A 25,257-nucleotide genomic window follows, 5' to 3' on the forward strand; every position below is an offset into this window, starting at 1 on the left:
CATTTCTTACCTTCCCTTGCTTTATTATTGTAAATTGCTTCATTATTAAAATGCCATTTCGGAGTAATTTTTACATGAATATTATGTCTGGGCCTTTTTGTTTCCAACTCTGTCTTAAACATCACAGCAAATTACATAGTTTGCTAGATTATTGTTTAGTACATTATTGTTTATAAATCACCGTTTGTGGCTCAATATTATGCATATATACATAAGCAATGACTAAAATAAACATTGCATAGTACAGTGTGTGGATCGGTTTATTGAAAGCTGCTTGGCACGTGTTGTTGAATAGCATTAAAGTTTACAGATGAATTATATTCTCCAGCATGTGCAAAACAACTCTACATATTAAATATTTTACAGAAAGACATTTGAACAACATTAGTATGTATTTCATTTGTCATCTTTTTATTGTTTACAGATCATTCTGTAAAATCTGGAGATTGCATTGCAATGGAAATATGCCTCCAGGACTGCTATCTGAGGATCCAAAGAATTTCTGTTATGACTTCAGGATATGAAATGGATGTTGAAAGAAATTTGAGGGAGAAGAACAGTGAAGCTGAACTCTGCAGTGCTCTAGCCAGCCTTCAGACAGCAAGCACATTGGAAAATGTGTGGCAAGAATGTATGCTGGAATCCACTGAAATTGCTTTACTGAATAATCTGCAGTATCATGAATGCTTTAAAATTGCAATAGGAAAAGTGTTGTCATCATTGAGCCATCATGAACAGTCATGTTCAATGGATGTGGATGGCCACCATCATGAGCTTGAAAAGAACCAGAGCAAAAATTCTGCAACTCTTGATCCTCTGTATGTATTGGATGTATCAGAAGGCTTTTCAATTTTGCCAGTAATTGCAGGTAAATTTGGGGCAGTTAAAGCATACAGCTCAGTTGAAAAAGATCAACACCAAGTAGCTCTCAGTTTGATCTCAGAAGTCAACCAATTTCCCAGAGAAACATTAGAGTTTTGGCTTAGCCATCTACAAGATGAAAACAAGGTACTACAAAGGCCTAAGTCTGACAAATTATGGAGTATTATAATTCTGGATGTCATAGAAACTTCTGGTTTAATTCAGCAGGATGTGATGGAAAAGGCCGCAATATCTAGGTAATGTAAGAAACAAGTTTATTGGATTTTATTGCACCACTCAGTTACATGGCAAATATTTGAAATGTATTTAAAATACACTTATTTACCAATAGGTCCACATTTAATTAAATTTTGCAATTTAGAATCCACCCAAGTCCATCACACTCTGGTCAGCTTACAGATTTAAAAGCAAGAAATAGTACTAAAAGAACAAAGATCTTAGTCATCTGGGAAAGAAGTCCATAACAGATAAAAACCCTGCAAGGACTTAACACCCAACCTGTCCTAACACCTGGGAGAACAACCAGGTTTTCAGTATGGGGTGGGAGCCATACAAATCTCTAGGAGGAAGCTTTTCCAGAGAACAGTTGCTGCAACAAAGAAGGAACACTTCCGAAGTCCCACCAGATGATACTGTTTAACCATAGGGATTTGAAACATGCTCACTCTGTCTAATTACACATTTTAAGAATTATGATTTTGCATTGTTAATATGTTTTTCAGTGTTATAGAATTGTATGTCCACATCACAGTCAAAATAAAAGTTGGGTTTTTGATGCCCAGACATGCTTCTTGCTTAAACTCATGCTATGTATTTTAAACATTTTGGCCTAAATTAGTGGTGAACAGACTTCATGATTTCAGAATCACTGGGGTTTTTTTAAAACCTTAAGGTCTACTAATTGAAGTCAAATGGAGAATATATAAAGAACAAAGAACCTCTGAGAATTTTGTTTTTAACATCACAACTGAGCTGATATTTCTACACATTAAAGTCTACTTACCTTTACCAGTTTTCTGTTTCAGTAGCATAATTAAAGATTAGAAAAATTAGAGAAACTAATATGTTGATGCTATTGTTAAACAAATGAAAGTTGAAATATTTATTTGACTAACTATACATTTTCATGTTTAGGTGTTTGCTTCACTCTGGGGGAAAGATATTCCCACAACATGTGAAAATGTATGGAATGCTTGTAGAATCCAATTTATTATTACTTGAGTCTGCCGTTCAAGGGACAGATCCCACACTTGGTTTCAACATAGCACCATTTATCAACCAGTTCAAGGTTTGAAATAAATTGCATTTTTCTATATTCAGACAGTTCTTCAAATATTGAGACTTCAAATATTGAGATGCCAGAAAAAAAACAAGTTTTTAAAGACAAATAGGGGCACATCAATTCTGTGTGATCCTATTTGTTACCCAGAGTTTGAAAAGCTGCTTATTGAAAAACAAAATTCATTAAAGAAAATAAAGGATAACTAATGGGCATGTATATACATCAAAAGTCTTTGTATTTCTTTTTATGCAAAGAGTCTTTAAGCATAGCAATGATAAGGTCATTCAACAGAAGTACGATTTATAGTACGTTGATGGAAAAGTGGTTGGTTTTAATAGTTCTTTCCAGAATAAAACTAACCACCTACTTCTTCCTGTTTATTATTATTCAAATTTTGTTACCGTCCATCTCCCCCAAAAGAGGAACTACCTATTGGTAACTAATGCCATTTATTTATTTTTTTAGCAATTTATATTTCTGGTGTTCCATACACACCTGCCATTAGAACTAGATTCTTTGATTCAAAAGTATTAATGACATGATTTTGACTGTAGTAACTTGGAATCCTGGATTTTGTCAACAAAACAGTATGATTTGCAACTATTTTGCTACTATCGGTATGGTGTATTGGTACAGGCACATATTCACCTAGTATAGGTCTAACACAGTAGTTGCATCCACACAAATTCTTAAGGCTTAGAAATATACATAAATATCAGGATGCAGCATAGTGGGACAGTTTTGTTTCTTTGTTGTTTTTTTTATGTAGTGTGCTGTACAGTCTTATTATATGCAGAATCTTAAAACTGTTTCAGGTGCCTATCCGTATTTTTTTGGATCTCTCCACACTCCCATATATACCTTTAAGCAACTCGGTGGAACTTCTGAGAGTGGATCTCATGAATCCTTACTTCAACAACAGCAGTACCGAAGTTGAGGTAAATCCTCAAAATAGAAATTAATTGATGCTCAACTTCACTACACACTCATTTTTGACAAATAGAAGTGTGCAGGCATCTGGCATGTTTTCTGTGCTTGGTTTAATTGACATTACTTACACGAAGTTTTGTTAAGCCAGTTTTTTTCTAAACAGAAATCAACACTACAAAATATGTATCCAAAAATTTATACAGCTTATTAGTTTGTACAGTTTACTTGCTCAGTTCTGATTCATGGAGAAATGCCTATATTTACAGACAAAAAATCAGTCTTAGAAACATAGAGTTGGAAGGGGCTTTTAGACTGAGCCCAACCCCTTGCTCAGTGCAGGAATCCAAATTAAAACAGCCCAAGTAGCCTTAACCACTAGACCAAACTGGCTCTGGTGACCTTATTGTCCTTATCTGAATATGTTCCAGTTTCTCTGAATCCTTCATAAAGTATGGACACAGTATTTGAGATGGGGCTTGACCTAAGTAAAATAGAGTGAAATGATTACTTCCTATGATTTGGAAGTGAAACCATTATTGCCTAAAATTGCATCTGCTGCCTCAGACTCAGTTTACAGTCATCTATTATGCCAAGATCTTTTTTGCAAGAAGAACTATTAAGCCAGATATCCCTCATCCTGTATCTGTGTGTTTAAATTTTGTTTCCTAAGAATTTTGTCCTTGCTTGTGCTGAATTTCATTGTTACATTCTGCCCATTTTTCCATCCTATCAAGATTGTTGTGAGTTCTGTTTGAATTCTGTATTCTAGGTATTATTCATCCCACTCAATTCAGTAAGTGTTTTTTCCACCTCTTTATCCAATATCATTAATGAAAGTTTGGCAAGTAAAAGACTTAATCTTCTGCACTCTACTTCATACCACTGCAGTGAGATAAGCAATCATAGATGACCATACCTGAATATGATTTAGCAGCTACATAGCCAGTTAATGGTCATGCCATGTTGTCTGCATGTTAACCTTGCTGTTCAGCATGTCATGAGTATTGTCAAAAGCTATACTATATCTATAGCAGTTTGACAAGAAATTTAACTCATTTAAAAATGAGATAAAATTTGTCTGGCAATAGTCTGCCTGTAATTTTAGTAAACATTACAATTAAAAAGCTAAAAACTAATGCAAACTAAAAAATAAAAGACTAAAAAAATAGGGCAAAAAATAAAATTGAAAAGAAAGAAAAAATAATATAGTAAAGAAAAAGAAAATATATAAATAAATGACTTCCCCCTTCATCACAAGTATAAACAATTTTAGTAACTTATTTAAAAACAACAGGCTATAAGAATTATATGGGGAAAGATGCTACACTGGATATACAAATGAAACCAGCTGATATCTTAATAATTAAAAGAGATATACAAATAAGAAACTGAAAGAGCGACCTGGATAATCTTCCTATATTGGATTTACAAAAGAGGCTTGTTAAAGCCTTGGAGAATTTTGTGAGAGGGAACAAAAGAAAAAATGAAAAGAAATCAAGTTCTAGGAGATTATTTGAAGGGACTAAAGATCAAGATTATTAAAAGTAAAAGGAAGTAATATAAAGTTGGTTTATTTGATCAAGGTTAAAATAGATACGTATGTTGTTATCTCTGATAACCCTTAATGGACTTTTGCTGACTAGGACTGAACAACAAGGTTTTAAGGATTTATTTATAGATAAGAGATGAGATATGGGAAGAAGAGATCATTTGTTGTATGAGAGATGGCAATAATCTGTTCTTGATAGATCCACTCTAACTTCTTGTAATTACCACATCGTTTCCAAGATGCCCTTATGATCTTCTGTAGAAACTTCCCAAGTATTGATGTCAACCTGACTAATCTATAGCTTGTTGGATCTTCAGTTTCCCCCTTTTTAAAGATTAGGGACCACATTTGCACTTCAGTCATCTGCCAATTCACAACTCTCCAAGATTTTTAAATCTAATACATAAGGGTTCATCCAGACATTAGCTAGTTCCTTCAGTATTTGGAAGAAATAAAAGCCCATGCTTTGATATCATGTCTTGGTAAGGAAGAGTTTTTTATTGGATGGCAATTGCTAGCAGTGAACAATAATTAAAACTTTTACACAGTTCAACAAATCCTGAACATTCTTTTATTATCATGCTTTTTTATCAGTACACAAACCAGTTTCAGGTTCCAGCCCATGACCTTGTAATTTGCTAACTTCATTATGTAGCTGCATAACTTTATAAGAACTTCACATAACTTAGCATGTATTGATATATTCACAAGACAAGGTGGCTTCTTTTGAACACACACAAAAAAAAATGGCTTCACTCAAATGGCTTCACTAGGATACTCTTACAGTATCTTAGAATGCAATCCATGTAGTCCTGAAGATTCAAACTCATTATTCAGAGTAAAAAAATATTTCCTTAAGTCTTAAGGTTCAGTCCTGCGCCTTCATTTTGGCCTTCACAATTTTCTTGTTAGAGAAGACTAAACCAATATATGAGTTAAGTAGTAGTATCTTTTCTTTCTTAGCTCTTAGTTCCTATTTTTCCCCTTAAACACTCAGAGCCTGTTTCATTCTCAAGTTCATGAAAACTTTCTGCATTCAGCAGTGTATCTTCAATGTTTCTTGCTTCTAGGTATTACTCTTATCCACTTGGCTTTTCCTCTGTCTCTCTACCTTGTGGAAGATTGCTTTCACTGTTTGTTTCTGTTGTTTCTTTAAAAAGATAATATTCAGTGTTCCAATCCTTCCACTTTTTCATCAAGGATTGCTACAAACTTTGATTTGTTGCAAATACATCTCAGATTGTTTTCAGGCAGGAAAACATACAACCCACAAGTATTTCAGGTCCAGGTTGGAGACTCCTGCCTCTTTATTTTTCTTCTTAGAGCACTACTAGTAGAAAATTTGTTACTTCTCCTTTGTGCTTCTTTCTCAAGATCTAATGTTAGCTAACTATAAATTAATGGGTTTGAGGGTAAACCTGCCAGAAAAACTCTTGCTAGTTTTCCCTGTCAGCTTGCACACTGGTACTACACTGTGTTTTATTCTTCATAGTCTTTTTACTCAACACGAAAAAGTCATACAATCAGGAGTTCATAAGACATACCATAGCCATCAGCAGCTATTCAGATGACCTTTCAGCCCTCAGCTCAGCACACAATGCTTCAGAACAGAGTTTCTCTGGTCACTCTTCTCCCTCCTGTTAAATTCCCCAGGAAAATTCCAGTTAGTTCTCCCTTATCACTTGCTCAGCAAAGTTTTACTGAAATACTCATTAGAATAACACATGATGGAGTGGGTTCTGTGCAAAATACAGACAAGCTTTACTCTTGCAATAGCTTCCACTAAAGATTTTGATACAGGTTTATATGAACAACTACTTGTTTTTAAAATTGTTTCTGATTTGTATTTTTCCATGTGATTCATTAAAATCAAGAGACGTTGGCTTAAACAATTTACCAGGAACTATGTCCCTGCTAATGGATATGAGTAAGTTTAGTTAACTGTTTGATTCCTGATAGAGGATTCAGCCGGGTTTTTTGTTTCTGGAATAAAAGGCATTCCTTTTATTGGTGATTTTGTGTAAAACCTATACATATTCCCTTCCTCAGAAGCATCTGTAACAAACCACAAAAATGGCAACATGACATGCACTTGTGCACATGCCAGTTATTTATTTATTTATTTATTCCAAATTTCTGTTACTGCCCATCTCTCCCAGTTATATACTTGAATCATAATGATTCAAGTTTTAACTAGAGCAAGAACTGTAGATATAGTAGCATGCTTAGCAATTCCTCCAGGAGAAGACAGAAACCAGCATAATATTCATTGGATTGTTGTACAAAGAAGAAGTCTTCAACTCCACTTAAATATTGTAGGTGAGAAATCAGCAAACCTATTATTGAAAAGTTGGAAAGCTTTGGCTTAGAGAAATGTGCTCATTTAATTTTATCAAAGAAAAGTTGACTGCTGAACAGTAATTTCACACATCTTCATTTTCTAGGTGGAGGTTTGTAAATCAGGTCAAGTGACTGGTATTCCATTTTGGTATCATGTACATCTGGATGAGGATATTGTTTTGGATACATCAAGCAAGTCATCTCACTGGAAACAAGCTGCCATTGTGCTTGATAAGCCCATTCAGGTTCAAGCAGGAGAAAAACTTGTTCTCAGTATTCAGTATTATAAAAGCAACATCAGTGTTGCGGTAAAACAGTAAGATACAAATAGCTTCAGTTGATTGTTAATGTCTAAATTCCAAATTTAATGTCTATGATATGGCAATCATAGCCTTGGTAAAGTGTTAATTTTAAACTACTTGGTGAATTTGAAGAACAAGAAGTTAATTCTGTATAGGACATCTTATATATTGCAGGAATTTTGTTTCTTCAGTCATAAAAAAACTATGGACAACATATACTGCACATAAACCACTGTTTTTTTTATTTTTGCATTGCAGAAAATTACTGAATAAAGTGTAAAAAAAATTAAATGGGGATTCTACAATATGCCTGCTCTTTCTTACTTTTTTGCAGAGTACTAAAACAATAGTGAATTAACTGAGAAACCATGTAAGATAATACTGTATTCTTTTAAGATTTATTACTCCTAAAGATCCTGAAATTGGTAATCCTTATTTTTACAACTGAGTCTGAAAATACCTTGTCTCACAACATGATGTATAATGTTAAAATGTTTCTAGTCTACTTATAAATCTTCATTTTGAGAGAACCAGTAAATATGTTTGTAGTAATTGGTTTCAGTGAGGAAAAAAGGCATGTTCTTTTTCAGCTATATTTTGTAATACAGGATACAAAATAAAGAGCAGAGTATATAATCATTTTGTACCTCATCCAGTAGCCATTTTCTTTTATTAGCATATTTTTGTCAGTCTCCATTAAATTCCATTTCCTGTTTAAAAAAAGATACTACATGCTAGCACCATCTGCAGAAGTACTCAAAAGAGAGCCACTGGAGTCCCAAAATACTTCTGAACAAACTTTTAAAGGAAGTTTTCAAGACACACAAGAGTGACTGAAAGAAATGGAGTAAGTGCAATCTAATTTATTATCTCTTTTATCATCTTAATCTAAACTCCTAAATAGCTTTTTTAAAATCAGACATTTAAACAGGCAATATTTTATAAGTTCTGTTTATGCATAAAAGATATTATCAAATCAGCTGGGGTAGAGAACTTAACTAGCAGCACCTTCCTTTTCCTTATGTAAGAAGCACAGAGGGCATGGGGAGCAGTTGTGTTTGCACTTGCACAATAGCAAGCAGTATGGTTAAGCATTTGGTGATGAGTTATCTGAAAGACTGCACCTGAGTATAGTATGGAAACCGGAGTTGCTGTAACCAGCCTGAAGGAGGAAGAGAAGCAAAGGGGATACAAAAAGGATGGAGAGCCAAAGAAAAAACAGGTATACAGTAGGATGAAGAGAGAAATAAGGATGCCAAGAACCACAGCCTATAAACTGCCTATAAAATACCTCCAAATTTTAACAGCAGAACTAATGGATTGAAAATTAACAGCCAAAGGCATAATTTTTTACTCATTTCTTGCATATAAATATTAGATTGTAAAGTGGCAGCAGATGCCAAGAAACATGCAGTTGGAGGACAATTACTGTTTGTGTGCAATCTGGTTCACTCCGCCCCCTCCCCTTCTTCCAAATGCAATTGAAGATTCTGGATGTTACCAAGATCAAAAGAAACATTTAGTTTCAGCCTCATCAGCTTCTACCATTGAGGAGTGGGCTGGGCCATGAATGCAAGAGCGCTACATGCCTAATGTGATCAGAGGTGAAAAAAATCCGTAACAGAATTGCTGGATGAAGCCCATGCTCAATAATCTGTTGACATGGCATCTTTAAAGCTAAAGATGTAAAGCCCATTATGTTTATTCATTCAGTTGCTTCTGACTCCTTGTGACTTCATAAACCAGTCCACGCCAGAACTTGTTAGTCGTCTCCATCCCCAGCTCACCCAAGGATGAGTCTGTCACCTCTAGAATGGCATCCATCTTGCCCTTGGTCGGTCCCTCTTCCTTTTGCCGTCCACTCTGCCTAGCATCAGCATCTTCTCCAGGGTGTCCTGTCTTCTCATGTGGCCAAAGTACTTCAGTTTTGCCTTTAATATCATTCCCTCAAGTGAGCAATCTGGCGTTATTTCCTGGTTTGATCTTGCAGTCCAAAGCACTCTCAGAATTTTCCTCCAACACAAAATTTCAAAAGCATCGATCTTCCTTCGCTCAGCCTTCCTTATGGTCCAGCTCTTGCAGCCATGTTACAACGGGCAACACCATTGCTTTAACTATGCAGAACCCATTTGCCCCCTATTAATCTAGACCTATAAGCATTTCCACCCGGAGGTATGAATATTTAATTTTAAAAGGTAATATAAAACACTACTAAGAATAACTTATTAGGCTCTTTTGCAGCCTGGTATCAAGTGAAATTCAGATCCTTCATCAGCCAATAACAAGGTTTTTGTAGTCTACTAACGGACAGCCCAAGAGGATTATTTTTCTCAAAGTTAGAAGAATGCAACACAAAAGTTTAAATAAAATTTTATTTACTTATATACAGTAAGGGACAGTAATACTTTTTGCCTCTGTAACCAATTTCACTTAAGGACATAATAAGATTAAAATATGTAGTATAGAAATAAGACCAAATATTTACAAACAAACTACTACTGTAGTACTGCAAGATACTTGTAGCATGAGTTCACTGGACCCACTCCAAAATCAATAAAAAACTCATGTTTGAATACTTAAAAACATTGAGCTCTTTTAAAGATGCCAAAACGCAGGTCTTGGTGCAAATTTTTGTATGTGTAAGACAGCAAGCATGCAGAACAGGTACAACATGATAGGGAAAAAAAACAGATTGTGAGAAAACTCCTTAAAACCATATTAATTACATCCATTTATTTTACAACTGTATAATATAATTATTTGTTTATACCTAGTCAGGTTTATTCCATTTGATAGTGCTAACCAGAATGTTTTTAAACTCATTCTGGAGCAACCTGTAGTGTATAGCATATAGTTAATACAATCTTAATAAAGATTTTAGATCAGTATTTTTTAAACTTGGCAACTTTAAGAGGTGCGGACTTCAATTCCCAGAATTGCCCATCCCACATGCTGAATTCTCGGAGTTGAAGTCCACAATCTTAAAGTTGCCAAGTTTTGAAACACCATTTTAGATTAGTCAATCTACAAGGCCAACCCAAAGAAATTAGCTTTACTGTATTATATACTGATTGTGCCTTTTTTTAAAAAACAATTTCAAGACACTACTCCCAGAATGTAATTATTACGTCTGTATATATTCCAGTATATTTAAGCTGACTAGTAGAAGAAAAAAAAACAATTTGAATCCTATTTAAAACTCCTCCCCATACCATATCTGAACATACTTTTTCCTTAATGAAGTAGTGTTCTCTATTCATTTACTGTAGTAATTCTATGCCAGTGATTTTTTTACCTATATACATTACGTGTTCCATATTATTTTTGTTACTACTTTAATTCAATATTGATTTATGTACTATATTAATAGCACTAAAACTATGTTCTATATGCATGGTTAATTTCATCAAATGACGAACACATATTCTTTCACGTAAGTCTAGAGATATAAAGTGAATCCCAACATTATTATTTTAGTATTTCTTCAACCAAGTGACTCTAGTGGAGAAAATGTGCTTCCAAGGTAAGAAAAAAAGGTAGTAAGAAATGTCTAAGAAAACCCCCTAAGGTATTTGAGCAAAGGGTTTTAGATTTTATCTATTGGCTTTTCTAGTTGAACAGAGAAATCCTCATTCTCTTCTGCAGAATTACACAACTCAGCAGCTATTGGGTCAGAAGGCGTTGGAGTCATGGTATGTCCTAATCCTTGGTAGAGACCCGCAGGTGATGATGGTACAGAGGTGGCAGCAGAAATTGGGTCTTGGCTGGATGTTGACAACAAACTTGTGTGTTCATTTTGTTCATGATCCTCACCAAAAAACATTTTCCTTGGCTGACCAAACACAGTCCTTCCTAAAGACAAGAATTTTTAAAATAAATCATCATAGCTCTACCACTGCTGTTAATTAAACATGGTAATTTTAATTTTAATCTTAATAAATTAAAGAACTTTAAAATGTGCTAACTGAACAGCTAAAGTACTTATGTTTACTAATTATTTGTTAAAATTTATTTTTCTCATTTCTCACTTACCAACGTTGCGAACTTGTTCTGTTACATCTGCCCTGATGTCTGAAATATCCCACATTGCGAGAAATGAATCAAAGCATGATCCTTCTTCAGCTTCTTGCACATAAGGCTTGTAGGAAAAACTATAGTGATGAGCAATTGCAGCAAAGAACATTTCAACACAGATAATAAAATCCTAAGGAAAAAAAAATAATTTTATTCCTATTCATTCCATAATTAAGCCACTTCAAACTTTAGGAATTTCCACTCTACCATTTTTATACAAAACATGTTTAGATTGGCATGCTTTTCACCAATTATAATCAGTTGAAAAAACAATTTGTACTGACAAGGATATGAGGACATGACCAACCATGGTAAGGCCACAATCCCTGCCACTACTTTTTCTGAGTGAAATTCCAACCTCAGAAAGAGTTGAAGACCAGCAAAAAACTAGAAGGGGAGAATGCAATGCTCAATTCTCCTTTCAAGGTTATAAACCTGTCCCTGATCTCAGAACCAAGAAGCCACTGGTTTCTGATTTGGGAGACACTGTCCCAAGGGCCATATCTTAACACCCAAGCAATATTCTAAATCATGTATTACATTCCTTGAACACAGACCGGAAGCCTCACCCATTGCAGAACACAACTAGCCTGACTGTTGAATGTGTATCTAAATGGAAACAAACAATACTGGTTCTAGAGCACTGCAATGCTTGTCTATGATCTCTCAGGCTGTTTAAGATATCAGCATTAATCCATAAAGCCTGCATGGTTTAGGATTCAAGTACTTACAAAACTCTCTTTGCCATACACTTATATCAATCAGCTGCAGAGGCTCAATTTGTGATCCTACAAGTTAATTTGGCTTACAGTGTGGTGAACAGGAATTGGCTTTCTCAATAGGAGCATCCCAATTATTGAATTTGTTCCACCGGAAGTTAACCTGACCCCACCCCACCCCACCCTCAACTGTCTTTTAGAAGAGAACTAAAAGATGTGCCTGTTTAACAAGACATCGGTGAAATAACTATTACTGCAGGACTAGACCACATTCAGAATGCCTACTCTTATTGCTTTTCCTTTTTTCATGTTTCCATTTATTGTTTTCATTAGTTACTTTTATTTAAGAATGTTTATATTATTTTTTCTAAACCACTATGGGCTCCTTTGGAAGATCAGCATCATTTATAAAAGCAATGCAGGTACACTGTTCTTTTCCCCCCCTATGCTCTCATACTAGAGGGTTTTTTGCCATTTTTATTGGTTTGGGTCTCATGCTAGAAGCCTTAAGACTGCTTCCCCTTAAGGGCGGGCTTATTTAGCTTTAGACATTACATTAGCTACTGACCAATAGGAAACTCTACACAATTAGGTTCATCTTTATTACAGTGTCCTGGGGTACTTCAGTGAACTTACAGAGATGCTGAAGCATATTTTAAATTTTTGAGGGAAATGTAGCAATACTGGACACAATGCATACTACTAGCTAAAGATAGTTCAGTTTTGTCTAAGGCAGCCATGAAAACATTACTAAGACAGTAATGGTGCTATGAACCAAGAAAGTTTGGGAAGCTCTGCCTTATTGGGATAGGTGTAGGTATTAAAATCCCATTAAAGGGTTGAACATAAAATAGAATGTATGACACTTATACCTTAGGAGTCCCAAATACAAACAAAACCACTCATGTAGTGCAACAACAACACGTTTATTACAGCCCTAAGGCCACACACAATAAAATTATATAATAGCAACAATATTTTATATATATACACACACACATATATATACACACATACATACACACACACACACAAATATACATACATACATACGTACCCAAAAACAATTAGTATAATACGATATAAAATTAAGAATGAAAATACTAAAATAAATTGAAATAAAATATTAAGTAAAGAAATTCTAAATCTAAGTGATGGTGCAGCATATTGTGCAGATGGATAATGATATTGGGGTGTAGCACCTTACTTAAATTTGTTTGGAGATCTATATCCCAGATTTGTTATTTCACGGCGGTTCTAGCATTATCAAATCCTAATGAGCACAGACTTTCCATAGAGAAGCCCAGCAATTTAATTTTATCTAAAACTTTTTTTAGCCGCGATGACTTAAAATGATCTCTGAATACTAATGGAGCCAAACCTATAGGCAACATAATTAACTTTAGCCAGAAGGTAAGAATGAACCATGCTCTGGCATCCAATGACACTAAACCTATTTCTACCCACAGGGTAGCATTTTTGATACTTTCTGGTACCATCAATATGGCTCTAATAAACTTATTCTGGATGGTTTCAATAGAATTGAGCTTAGCAAGGGAGCAGATTTGAGAGCCATAGAGAAGCTGAGAGACTACCTTAGCTTGAAAGACCTTGCAAGCTGCAGGAATATAATGAACTCCTTTGGAATGGTAGAATTTTATAATAGCTGACGCGGTATGCTGTGCAACACTTGCCCAGTAAAGAAAATGAGCATTCCAGGGTAAGCAAGCATGAAACTGCACTCCAAGGTATTTATAGGTGCACACCTGTTCAATTGGAGTACCATTTATTTGCCATTTGTGAACCTTATAGTGGTGTCGGGCAAAAACTAAGACTTTAGTTTTCTCATAATTTATTGAAAGTTTTTGATCTATACTCATGTAGCGCCTTCTACTAGTCAGTAGCTAAATAACATAGAGCGGCATTACTACCAGGTTCTGAATAGCAGCACAAGTTAGTTAAGCCTATTCTTTCAGTCCAGTTAAATAAGGACCACAAACCTCTAAAGCTGATATTTATCTATTGTTATCTATTTGTTATACCACTACTTCTTCAGGAGCAAGATGTGCTTTGTTTTTATCTTCATAACAGCAATCCTGTGAAGTAGGTTGGGCTAAAATGAGTGGCCCAAAGTCACGCTACGAGTTTCCATTGCTGAGGTGGATTGAACTCACCCACACCTAGATCAAAAATGTAACCACTACAACACCACTGCTTATCTATAGTTAATATAAAAGAGTTGAAGAACTTAAGTATCCATGTCATAAAGATGCACCAGTAAGCACCATATCAATGAAATAGCAAGTTACAATTATAAGCTTATATGTAGGGGAGCTTATGCAGTGTAAGGGAACAAAATATTATGATTTAAAAGCTGTTTCAACTTACTTGCAGACCAGTTGCTACAGCTTCAACACTCTGCCATTCCCATGTGTGCTTTTCAGAGATAATACCAACTTTCACCAATAATGCAATAAGTACAGCTTGCCTGTTTTAAAAAGGTGAAATTATTGAACAAGATTAGTTGTCACATCTAAAACTACATTGCCCATATAAAAAAAATTCTGGCATGATACAGTACATATATTTTCAAGTGAAAAAAATGAATACATATAATAAAGTTTGGAGGACTAAGATCATAAACCAGTAGTGGAAGAAGTAAGAAGAATTATAGTCATTTAGTTCAAATAGATATAAAGAATAAGCATTCACCAAAATAAAAGAACTTTATTTAAGTCCAACTACATGTTGGACTTAAAAGAGTGTCCAGAAAATGTGGAACTTACAGGTTCACATAATTCCAGCATGAAACCAAAGTCTGTATATTGAAAAAAAATGAATTTTGTACTTCTAAAAAAGTACAAAATACTTTTCAGATATTTCCACATTTCTAAGCACAAAAATGGAGGAAAACCTATTTGCAGACTTGCCCAAAAGTATTAGTACCCCTCCACATTTTCTCAAAGAATCCCAATTTTCAGTGAATTAAGTTGAAACTGACACAAGTAAATGCCATTTATTTGTGTCAGTTTCAACTTACCTCACACAAATTGGGATTCTTTGACAAAAACTGGAGGGGTAGTAGTATTTTTGGCCGCATCTGTACTGCCAGTAAGACAGGTCTCTCTTTACATTTTAATGTTTGTAACAGGTTTTACAAATATATTTTTAGTTAAAGGTTTTAAAGGTATTTCCCTTACCAGAAGGAAACAAAAACCACCATCTTCACGCAGAGAAATTTTCCTACAGGTCGGATTGGGTTCAGTTCTTCCCGCAGTACTTTATAAAATAACACAAGGCAATACATGGCAAACTAAAACAGAGGGGTAACAATGCTTATCTGCCACTTCAATATTTGGACTGTTTTTATCTTTTATATTACAACATTTCAGAATGTATTAAGCCAACATATTATATCCATGTTCCTTGGCATATCCAAGAAAAGGACCTTATTCTTGCATGATAATTGAAATCTTTCTTATTTTAAAAACTTTACACTTTTTTCAGTAAATACAGAACTGCAGGCAGTTATTAGAACATTTATTATAGACAAACTTCTCTAATTCTTCTCTAAATATATACTGTATGCAAAAACATATTCTAAGAGTGATAAAGAAGACTAAATGCTATTCCACACACAACAATGTAATGCAATTGACAAGGTAACAGGATCCCATATCATTGCCACTGATCTCTTTCATAAAACTCTCAGACTCGCCTGCAATTCCACAAACATTTAATGTCATGAAATTAAATATGAAATGCTAAATCTAATTCTAGATTTATCTGCTTAAGAAAATACATATGAGTTCCTGCATTTTTCAGATTTATTATTTTTGTGCTTGCATGATTTTCTGATCAAGAACCTGAATTTAAAATGAAAGGTACAAAAAGTTATTTAACCTCACTATAAACAGAAAGAATATCAAAGTTTCACCACTTACAAGCTGGGATATATTGTTGAAAATTACCAAGTAGGTCCAGGCATTTTTGAAGCTAAAATTTCCTTCATCATAGACACCAACCAATTCACAGATTCTGAAAGACACAAATTATTTCACAGAAACTCATGGACTACAGCTACAATAGAAGTTGGACTTGTGGACTCAGATCACCATGTATGATACATAATTTCTAAACAAAGAAGACTGGACAAGATACAAATAGTTCCAGTACCAGAACTTTCTATAATAATTCAACAAACTCAATTTTATAGTTAAAAGCAGTATTAGATAATATCTATATAAATCACTTGATTGAACTCATATGCTGGGTACAATTTATTGATAAAGATAATGGTGGGGGAAACCAACATATTTCAGATCAAATTAAAAATTTTCTTGGAACTTGAAGCTTTTGTATTAAATTGTGTTTGCAATTAATTACTACAAATGTTAAAACACTGTAACTCCTTAATAAATTTATTGAAATCAACAGAGTTGAGCAGAGAGAAGAGTTAACAGCGCAATTTAACATATGAAGAAGAGATGCAAAACCCATCTTTGGTTACACATGGGATCCACAAATTTAGACTGAACAACTAACAACTGTTTCTAAATCTCAAAGCAAGTGTATCCCTTTTGGATCTGCCAAAAATGTAATCCTATAGCCAAGCATTATCAAACAAATATTCTTTTTAAAAAAATTTCTTCCAGGTCATGAGAATGCTAAAATTCCTATGTAAAAGAAAAATTGGCACCACTTTGTTTCAAACACTATATTCTTGTGTTGTAAATAGTTTTAAAAAGTTTAAACCCTGAGATGAAACATCAGAATCTAGAAATGGTTCCTGCTGGTGACATCAAAACTGTATTTGTGATCTTTGATTGTCATCTATAGTTTTATTTGTGGGTGATATAATCTTTACATAGTATTTATCATCAAGTAGGTCAACTAATAATTTTGTGTAATAAGAAAATATCAAAAGAAAATGGACTATTACTGTGTTCTTAAAAAAGACCATACTCTACAATTCTATTATTGTTTCTTAAATTAAATGTAATAAATCCACAATGATTCCTATTCATACTTATATTAAGGTAACCTGGAAATTTCTCTATCACGTTGCTATCAGAATTTAACTAATTTATTAATTTCAGAGGCATTCTGAAGATTAAAACCATTTAGATGCAAAAGTAGCCAAAATGGTCCTGCCCACACAACACAGTATTAAGTAAGTCTATTGTGTGAACAGTCAGCAATTGGATAGGAAAATATTAGTTTTAAGTAAAAAACAGTCCTAAGTTAAACTACTCTCACCAGGTTACCAGTACAGCAGGAGAGAGACCAATCTATGTAAATGCTACATTCTAAGACCAAAATGTTTATTTTATTATTTTATACTTACAAAGCAGTAATAGTAGTGAATGGTCTGACAACTGTGTACTGTAGAACACCAAGCTTGCACCTAAACAACAATGCTCTATAGAAAAAGCACAGAAAGAATTCAAAAAGTTAAACACAGCAATATAAGCAACAATACTGCGAATCTGGAATATTGCAACTACCTGTATGATTAGAAGGCAAGGCCTAGTGAAAGGGATCAATATAATAAAAATACCAGAACAGATAGAAAAAACAATAAAAGCTATTCACTATTTTTAAAAATCAAACTGTACTTAAAATAACCATGTTAGTATTCCTTGCTGAATTTTTATTCATGTTTAGCTCTGTTCAAGTCAACAAAATCCAATCTCTAAAATAATAATCAGTTCAGAATATTTTCCCATCCCAGAAATATGTTGCTTTTCAAAAGCCGTTATTTTTTCAGCCATTTATATGAAGTCAGGAAATAAACTATTCTTCCAATAATTAGTCATTATTTTAATTACCAGCAAGCACTTGTGAAGTAATAACTGATGTTCTCAGTCTATTCTTCTAATATTTTTTCCCAATATATTTTTGCCTTCTTGCAGGTCCACCATGTAAAAGTATACATCAGTAGATTGTCCATCTTTATCAACACATGAATAGGTCCCCCCTGCCTAAAAATAGTGTATTTTTAAGTATATTTTCTTTCTGTGAAACATTTAGGGTATTTCCAGGACTCCTCATACAGTACTTTAGCTACTTTGAGTGTTACTGGCCCCATTCACACAGTACGCTAAACTATGATGATAGTTTATGCTAACAAAAGTAAACAAACTGAAATATAGAGTGGAAATTATATATTGCTGAAATTACTTCTCGGTAATGTCATGTAAGACAATGAGTATGTGCTATCGTTTCAATAGCCATGCTAGAATAAGAAAGTAATTATTAGGCTTTAAAATATAAGACCACGGGTACTGGCTGAATACCAATCACAAGGTCCAAATCATACAATTAACCTGGAGAATGTCAACATCCTTCCATGATGCAACAGATTTATCTGCAGAATTATTAGAGAGGCAATAAATATTAATAAGCATCTAAATAATTTAGATGGGGAGAAAGAGTATGAACTGTTATCTATATGGTGGTTAGTGATTGGTTGTAACCATTTTGCTCCATAGCTCATATATATAAGGGAATGTTTCTGTTGCCAAGGTAAGTTCCAGATCTGTTCCGAAGTTACTCACCTGGCAGTTACTTCACCAAACTACAATACTGTTTGCTGTTCTATATAAACTAATCCACAATTAGATGCACATCTATAGCTTGTGAAACATAGCTATAGGCCACTGTCATGGCTGAACTCTCCTCCCTCGCTTGAGCTGTACATTGGCTTTAGCACTTAAATTCTAGCTCCCATTAGATTTCCATGTTATGTTAAAACTTGAAAGGTATGTCTTAGTTAACAGCATGTAAAACAATTTCCAGCCACTTCAAAATCTTTATCATAGAAGATAGTTAAAGGAGAGATTGATGCACTCAACTCAAGAATACAATTTGTCTCCAGAATATTTTATTTTATTGCTTTACTATTCCAAGAGAAACAAAACAAGAGAGAGAAAGAAGGGGGAAAGAATTTTTTTTTTAAAAGGGGGAGGGACACAAAGACAAGCCATAAAGAAAAAAGAAAAGAACAAAAAGACAGCTTGTTACATATAGAAAATCATTCACTCATTTTTAATTACATCATTAAACCTTGACTACAGAGAATAATATTGAACTAATTCATAAAGACAACAACAATCTAGCCAAAATATTCTATTTTGCTGCTCCCTGTGTTCTATATCCATGATTCTTGATATAGTGGTACGTTTCAAGGTTTTGATCTATAATTCAAAAGTACAATCACATCTTTAAACCATACCGATCTTTGTAATGCCATATTAAGAAATGTATGGATACTAAACCAAAATAGAATAGATAATGCCGTATCACAGAAGTAATTGTCCTTTCACCCATGACAGCCAACTTTCAAGGACAAATACTAAATATGAAAAAGAATTTTTTGTTAAATAGTATCATCCTGATATCATAAGAAACATACTTAATATTCTTTAAGGCCTTCAGCCAATTGTTTGCTAAGATGGAATATTAGTAAGTAGCAAGTCTTTATTCTAGAGGTCTTACAAGTAACTAATATCCATATTAGCAATTTTTAACTGTTTATAGAAATAATACTATAGACAATATGGATAATGTTCAGGATAATGTTAATGTTCACCCGCCTTAGGCATGAAGCCAGCTGGGTGACGTTGGGCCAGTCACTCTCTCTCAGCCCAACTCACCTCACAGGGTGGTTGTTGTGGGGAAAATAGGAGGAGGAAGGAGTATTAGGTATGTTCACTGCCTTGAGTTATTTATAAAAGTAATAAAGATGGGATATATATATATATATATATATATATATATATATATGTTGCTTAATTTTATTGGAAGGGTTAATACAAGAATATCAACTACATCAAGAATATCTCAATCGCTATTGTCCGCTCAGCCAAGATTTTCTCTGTTATTTCATATTCTGATGTGCCTGTTCAATTAAAAGGACACAGCCTTCACTGGAAAAATGGCTTGCTATTTACACAGCAAACACAGGGAGAAAATTCTGCTTATTTCATTCCTTCTCAAGGCAAGTTACTATGTCCTGTCATTGCAAGGGTATATTGCTTCTTCACTCTTGCTTTATTATACTAGAAAACAATAGCCCCACAGCCTTTTGTCACAAAAGGAAGAGAAACTTCTGAGTAAGCAGTTATGAACTCTAAGTAATGTAGCATCTTGAAACAACACTTAACTCTATAAAAGTAAAATCAATAGAACTACATTGCACAAAAAGTCTTTAAAGATTTCTATTACTGAAGTAGTCCTGGGGAAAAGAAACAGAATATGATTTACTGAGAAATCAATATTTTTCTAAATTATTTAGGACAATGCAGTGTGTTATTTAAAATTTTTCTTGAAATCTAGTTTCTTAATAACTAAGAAGGGCAATATTTGAATACATTAATATAAGAGGCAATTTCTAGTACAAAATGTGAGAACAACATTGAAAAAAAAATATATATATGATGCACTTACTCTCCCATAGCCCATGGTGGACAGCAACACAATGGTGGCAGATGTCGCTGTTGATCTTTAGCTTCTATGATTAACACCAAATTTGGATACCGGTTGATAAGATAATTTGAAAGAAATACCATGAAATTATAGATGACATATGCTTCATAGCATTCTCTACAAGTATCCACATATATTGCAATGTTGGGATATTTCAGTGCTATCCACTAACAAGGAAAAAGAACAAGCAATTAAACACTATTACTTAAAATCATTTTACACTGAGATTCTATCCTAAACATAATATATCTCAATACTGTAGAAAAACTTTTAATAACAAAAAGCCTCTAAAATTAGTCTTCAAACGGTACCAAACATAAGCAACAAAAGAACTTATTATATGGAGATGTGCAGTTATTCTCAGTTGCATAATATGTGTTCCCTTAACATTCTGCACTTTAGAAGCAATTCATCTATGAGTACCTTTTCATTCACATCTCCTTCAGCTTTCTTCAGCTGACCTCAACAGAAACAACTCTATTCAAGCATGTCTATATAACATTTTTACAAAAACTCAGCAACATGAAAACTCACAATTATTCAAGGATTTTCTGTGTAAAATACATAGCACAACCTAAGAGACTAGAAAAAAGAAAAGCACTTACACTGTCTAAACTGTAAATTGGCACCATCCAGAGAATCCTGTAATAACAAAAACATGTTTGCAATAAAGTGTCTGGATTGCTACAGTGAAGCATAACCAGCTATAAAACTTACAAAAACCTACCTTATTATTGGTTTTTGTAATTCTGGTTGAGTATAATGAACTAAATGTTGTAGTATCCCCCAAAGAGATATTGGTATTGTCATCAATAAAAAGATACCAGCAATAAACCATGCTTTGGTATGAACTCCGACCTTAAAAAACAGACACACATATACATTAAAAGGACAACATAGGCATAATAAGATTAAAAAATAATGATCCTACATTGATAAAGTGGTCTGTAATCTTACCAGTACAACTAACTCTCTGAAATAGTTCTTCTATTTTTAGTAGGCCTTTTATTTCATGGACAAAATATGCATTACAAATATTTCCTTGCAAATTGTGATTAAAACAGAGATTTAAATATAGATACATCCCATCCAGGCATAACAACTGCAATAATTTCAATTATATCCCGTATCTACAATACCTACTTTTTACATCAAGATTTAAACTACCCACAATGCAATTCACAGCACAGCACATTCTTCTGCTTCTACATTAATATTCCTAGCAGTACATCATTTAAGAGGCTTATTACACACAGAATATATTGTACAGTATGTACCATACATGTTACCTCATATTGCCAGTAAAGTTTGAAAAAGAAAAGGTATGATGTAAACAAACGGGAATATGATATAGCTGGAGAAAGGAACATTGTAGTGAGTATTTTGAGTGTGCTTAGGTATTCATCTTACTATTCATTATGACCAACACACTGAAGAATTCCTTATATATATGAACAATTCCAAGTAGATAAGAAAAGCAGAAACACTAGCAAAGTTCTTCGTGTACAACTTCATGACAGATCTAAGAAAATATAGGAGTATCAAATCCAAAATGAAAGTCTAGATTATGAATAAATTATTTCAGGTCCAGAATTATCATCAATTGGTACAGCATACTGCATCAACACAAACTCTGAAAGTTACAAGCCATCCATAGTTATGAAATGTATTTCCAGGTATTTGTTTCCCATAGCAGTAAAAGGAATAAACACAAGAAAGTAGAAAGGATAGCAATGTCTGGTGGATTAGGCAGTTACTAATGTGTGTGGGTACGTTGAGTTGGTTTTATTGATTAACCAACTGCTATTCAACCTAAATAAGCAATGACGACTAATTGCAGGGAGTCATCTCTCACACACATTAACATTTTTCATCAGGTAATTATAAAAAAAGCAATTATCAGGTAGTGCCTAGAGTTGGGACTGGTAATATATGGTCCTCTAGATTTTCTTGAATTCCTATGAGACTAGTCACCACGGCTAATAGTGAGAGATGCTGGAAATTACTATCCAACAATATGTGGAACACCCACCCCTTACCTAGACAATAAATCACAGAACAAACAAAACAGAATTCATGTGGATAACCCCAGAGATGGTAGCAGAAAAATACATCATACTAAGAACTTAATTATTATTTTTTCATTCATGAGAAAATATTTTCAGGATATTATTTTACGTGTTGGGGAAGATGACAATTTCATTACCGCTCAAATGTATATATTTTTTCATAAACTATTTAGGAACACAATATTCTCTCTGTCTACATATCTAATCCAAGTTTGTGGTCAGATTTTCTGAGTCCTCAAGATAGAATGTGAAAAATATGTGAAACAAAATGTCCCATTGGGTGAAGATGACAATAACCAGAGAAGTATGTTTCATGCCTTTTGCCTACTCGTAAGCACTGTAAACATCATGTGGATAATACGAATACTTTTGCCTTGCAAGAACTTTAGCTTTCTTTCTTTTTTTTTAACTTACATCACAGTTTTCCCAACAGTGTAAAAAGGTCCCATTTCTAGAACACTGCGTTCAGCAAACCGGCTTTGTACAAAATCAGTCCACTATGGTAAAACTCTATATAAGAAGTGCAAGCTGTGTGGGCCAAAGACTGTGTGCAGCCCACCAGCATCCTTTTGCAACCTCCAGAACCAAAGGGTGGGGGGGGGGGTTGGAGGTTTAAAGCACCAAATGGATGCCTTATGTCTTACAGTTTACCCCCCCTAAAGTCTCTCAAAAATGTAGAGAAATGTAGCTCTTGTCAAGTTGCAAAACCATATTATACATCAACTAAGTTTTTTTTTTAAGTTTTAGGCAAAAGTCTTTCCAGCAAAGATTAAACACAAATTAAATCTCACAATGCCCAATCTATTACTGAACTGTATGGTTTTCACAATACATTGCTGGCTCTGCAAAACAGCTTACCTTCAGCAAAGCTAACAAATATAAGGCTTCCAGCTCCAAACCACAAAAATCCAGACAATGACTAAATAGCAAAGAAACTTTGGTGCCACCAAACGGTCATCCGGATTTTTGCAGCTGGTTATCCCTAAATCTGGTTATTCCTAAACATACCTTAGCACCAGAATGCTTCAGGAATATGAGGCTTAAATATGTGTGTATGGAGCCTGCAACAAGTTTTTTAGGATTTTTGTTTTTAAGTCAAACCGGAACAGACTTGCCAAGCAAGTTGGCCAACAATGACATTAGAAAACAGGCTGCATAGAACAACTCTTCCCCGAAGGAAGCTGCCTCCCAGACCCCGATGCCCTTCAGATGGGTCGGAACAGGGGGCCGTAATTCCTTGAGGACGTTACACTCCTATCAAGCCTGGAGGATGCCAGATGGGGAAAAACCCGTCACTACTGTATTGAGCACTTGGGGAAATAACCGGGGGACGGCGGCGAAGAGAGAGCTCCCCTTCCCCATCGAACCCCCGAACCCCCAGCCATTGCAGAGGAAGCAGGGAAGGCAGGCTGCCGTTTCTCCCTTCCCAGACCCAGGGACGGGGCTGACTCATGCTACTGCAGCGCTCGGAGCGGAAGGAGAGTAACCAGGGCGCCCCCGCCACCGGTAACCCATGCGGCGCCCTCCTCCACGCACCTCCAGCTTCTGCAGCTCCCAGATGCAGAGCGGCACGGCCACCAGCAACCCCACGAGATACACCGTGGCCACCAGCGGCCGGATCCAGCGCCGCCAGTTCCCGCAGGTGCACGGCATGGCGCCGCTTGCGCAGCCCCGGTGGGAGAGGAGGACTCCCGCCCCTCAACGCCGCCTCGGTGCGGTCGAGACCGGCCGCCGTGTCAAGAACCGGCCGGGAAGGCCCCGCAGCTGCATCGCCGCGGGCTGCTCCCAGCCCCGCCCACCCGCCGCCATCCGCCGCCCTCCTTCTTCCCCGCAATGCCCTGCGCAAACAAAGCAGGCCGCCCTCCCCCCGTTCTCTCTGGAGCGACTCCCACTCCACCGGCGCGGAAACTCGCGCGGCCTCCCCCAGCGGCGCCACAGAAGACAGCGCGCAGAAGTACTTCCGACACCTTGAAATAAACAACCCTCCTCCGACCGCGGCCAGGGCATCATTGGACGGCCACAGGTCATGTGATGGTCACGTCGTGCCTCTTAGTGGTCCCTATACTTTTCAACCTAGGTGCGTAGGATGGAAATAAACTTAGTGTCACGTGTAGGAATAATGAAATAATGAACCCTGAAAGAAGTTCAGGTGGTTCCAAGTCCTCCCCTCCACAACAATACTTATTACTGTTTGACTGATCTGCGCTATGCAATAGCTTTACCTGCTTTCCTTTATTATTACTTTCCTTTGGGCTTAATGCAGTCCTATGTACCTGTTTTTTAGATTTTTTTTATCCTGCCTTTATTATTTTTATAAATACCTCAAAGCGGGGAACATACCTTAAAACTCCTTCCTCCTCCTATTTTACCCGCAACAACCCTGTGAGGTGAGTTGGGCTGATAGAGAGTGACTGGCCCAAAGTCACCCAGCCGGCAATACAATAACCTTTCTTATATTCATGCATTTTCCAATAACCTGCTAAAGAGCAAAAATCTGTTCTCCACATTCCTTGCTCAACAGAACCTTGCACTGCACTTCCCAAATTTTGCACATCGTTACTTTTGATCAGAATTCTGCATGTTGAACAGATTAATCCCCCTGAATTCAATTTAGCTGACT

The 25,257-nt window shown here is 35.3% G+C and overlaps 2 protein-coding genes across 6 annotated transcripts in view; one reads left to right on the plus strand and one right to left on the minus strand.

Moving 5' to 3' along the window:
- Nucleotides 1-7,924, plus strand: part of PRMT9 (protein arginine methyltransferase 9) — a 31,819-nt gene extending 23,895 nt beyond the window's left edge. For all 3 annotated transcript variants that reach the window (XM_063309833.1, XM_063309832.1, XM_063309830.1), the window contains exons 10-13: nt 425-1,118; nt 2,017-2,170; nt 2,980-3,102; nt 7,088-7,924. In XM_063309833.1, coding sequence (XP_063165903.1) covers nt 425-1,118; nt 2,017-2,170; nt 2,980-3,102; nt 7,088-7,303 — 1,187 coding nt within the window. In that variant the 3' untranslated portion in view covers nt 7,304-7,924. The remainder of the gene's footprint in view (nt 1-424; nt 1,119-2,016; nt 2,171-2,979; nt 3,103-7,087) is intronic.
- A 1,715-nt stretch (nt 7,925-9,639) lies between these two features.
- On the minus strand, nt 9,640-24,623 carry TMEM184C (transmembrane protein 184C). Of its 3 annotated transcripts, none has more exons than XM_063310548.1 (10): nt 24,605-24,623; nt 21,296-21,426; nt 21,174-21,210; nt 20,530-20,735; nt 17,426-17,500; nt 16,023-16,116; nt 15,279-15,391; nt 14,467-14,566; nt 11,318-11,489; nt 9,640-11,137 (listed from the first exon to the last, which is right to left on the minus strand). In XM_063310548.1, the coding sequence occupies exons 2-10, from the start codon at nt 21,376-21,378 to the stop codon at nt 10,872-10,874; spliced, it is 1,146 nt and encodes a 381-aa protein (XP_063166618.1). In that variant the 5' UTR covers nt 21,379-21,426; nt 24,605-24,623; the 3' UTR covers nt 9,640-10,871. The 3 variants fall into 3 exon arrangements, with proteins under 3 accessions (XP_063166618.1, XP_063166616.1, XP_063166617.1); XM_063310546.1 differs by lacking the exon at nt 24,605-24,623 and adding an exon at nt 24,174-24,510; XM_063310547.1 differs by lacking the exon at nt 24,605-24,623 and adding an exon at nt 21,858-22,123.
- Nucleotides 24,624-25,257: the final 634 nt, after the last annotated feature.

The sequence above is a fragment of the Candoia aspera genome, chromosome 8 (assembly GCF_035149785.1).
Source record: "Candoia aspera isolate rCanAsp1 chromosome 8, rCanAsp1.hap2, whole genome shotgun sequence".
Taxonomy (NCBI): Eukaryota; Metazoa; Chordata; class Lepidosauria; order Squamata; family Boidae; genus Candoia; species Candoia aspera.

What these genes read in the sequence shown, in the direction of transcription:
- TMEM184C (XM_063310546.1), bottom strand. Translation starts at nt 24,290, where the DNA reads ATGCCGTGCACCTGCGGGAACTGGCGGCGCTGGATCCGGCCGCTGGTG. An exon ending in CTGTAGCAACTGGTCTGCAA is followed by an intron (nt 11,490 to 14,466) that starts GTAAGTTGAAAC and finishes TTTTTTCCTTAG; the next exon opens with GATTTTATTATCTGTGTTGA. An exon ending in AGAACAAGTTCGCAACGTTG is followed by an intron (nt 11,138 to 11,317) that starts GTAAGTGAGAAA and finishes TCTTGTCTTTAG; the next exon opens with GAAGGACTGTGTTTGGTCAG.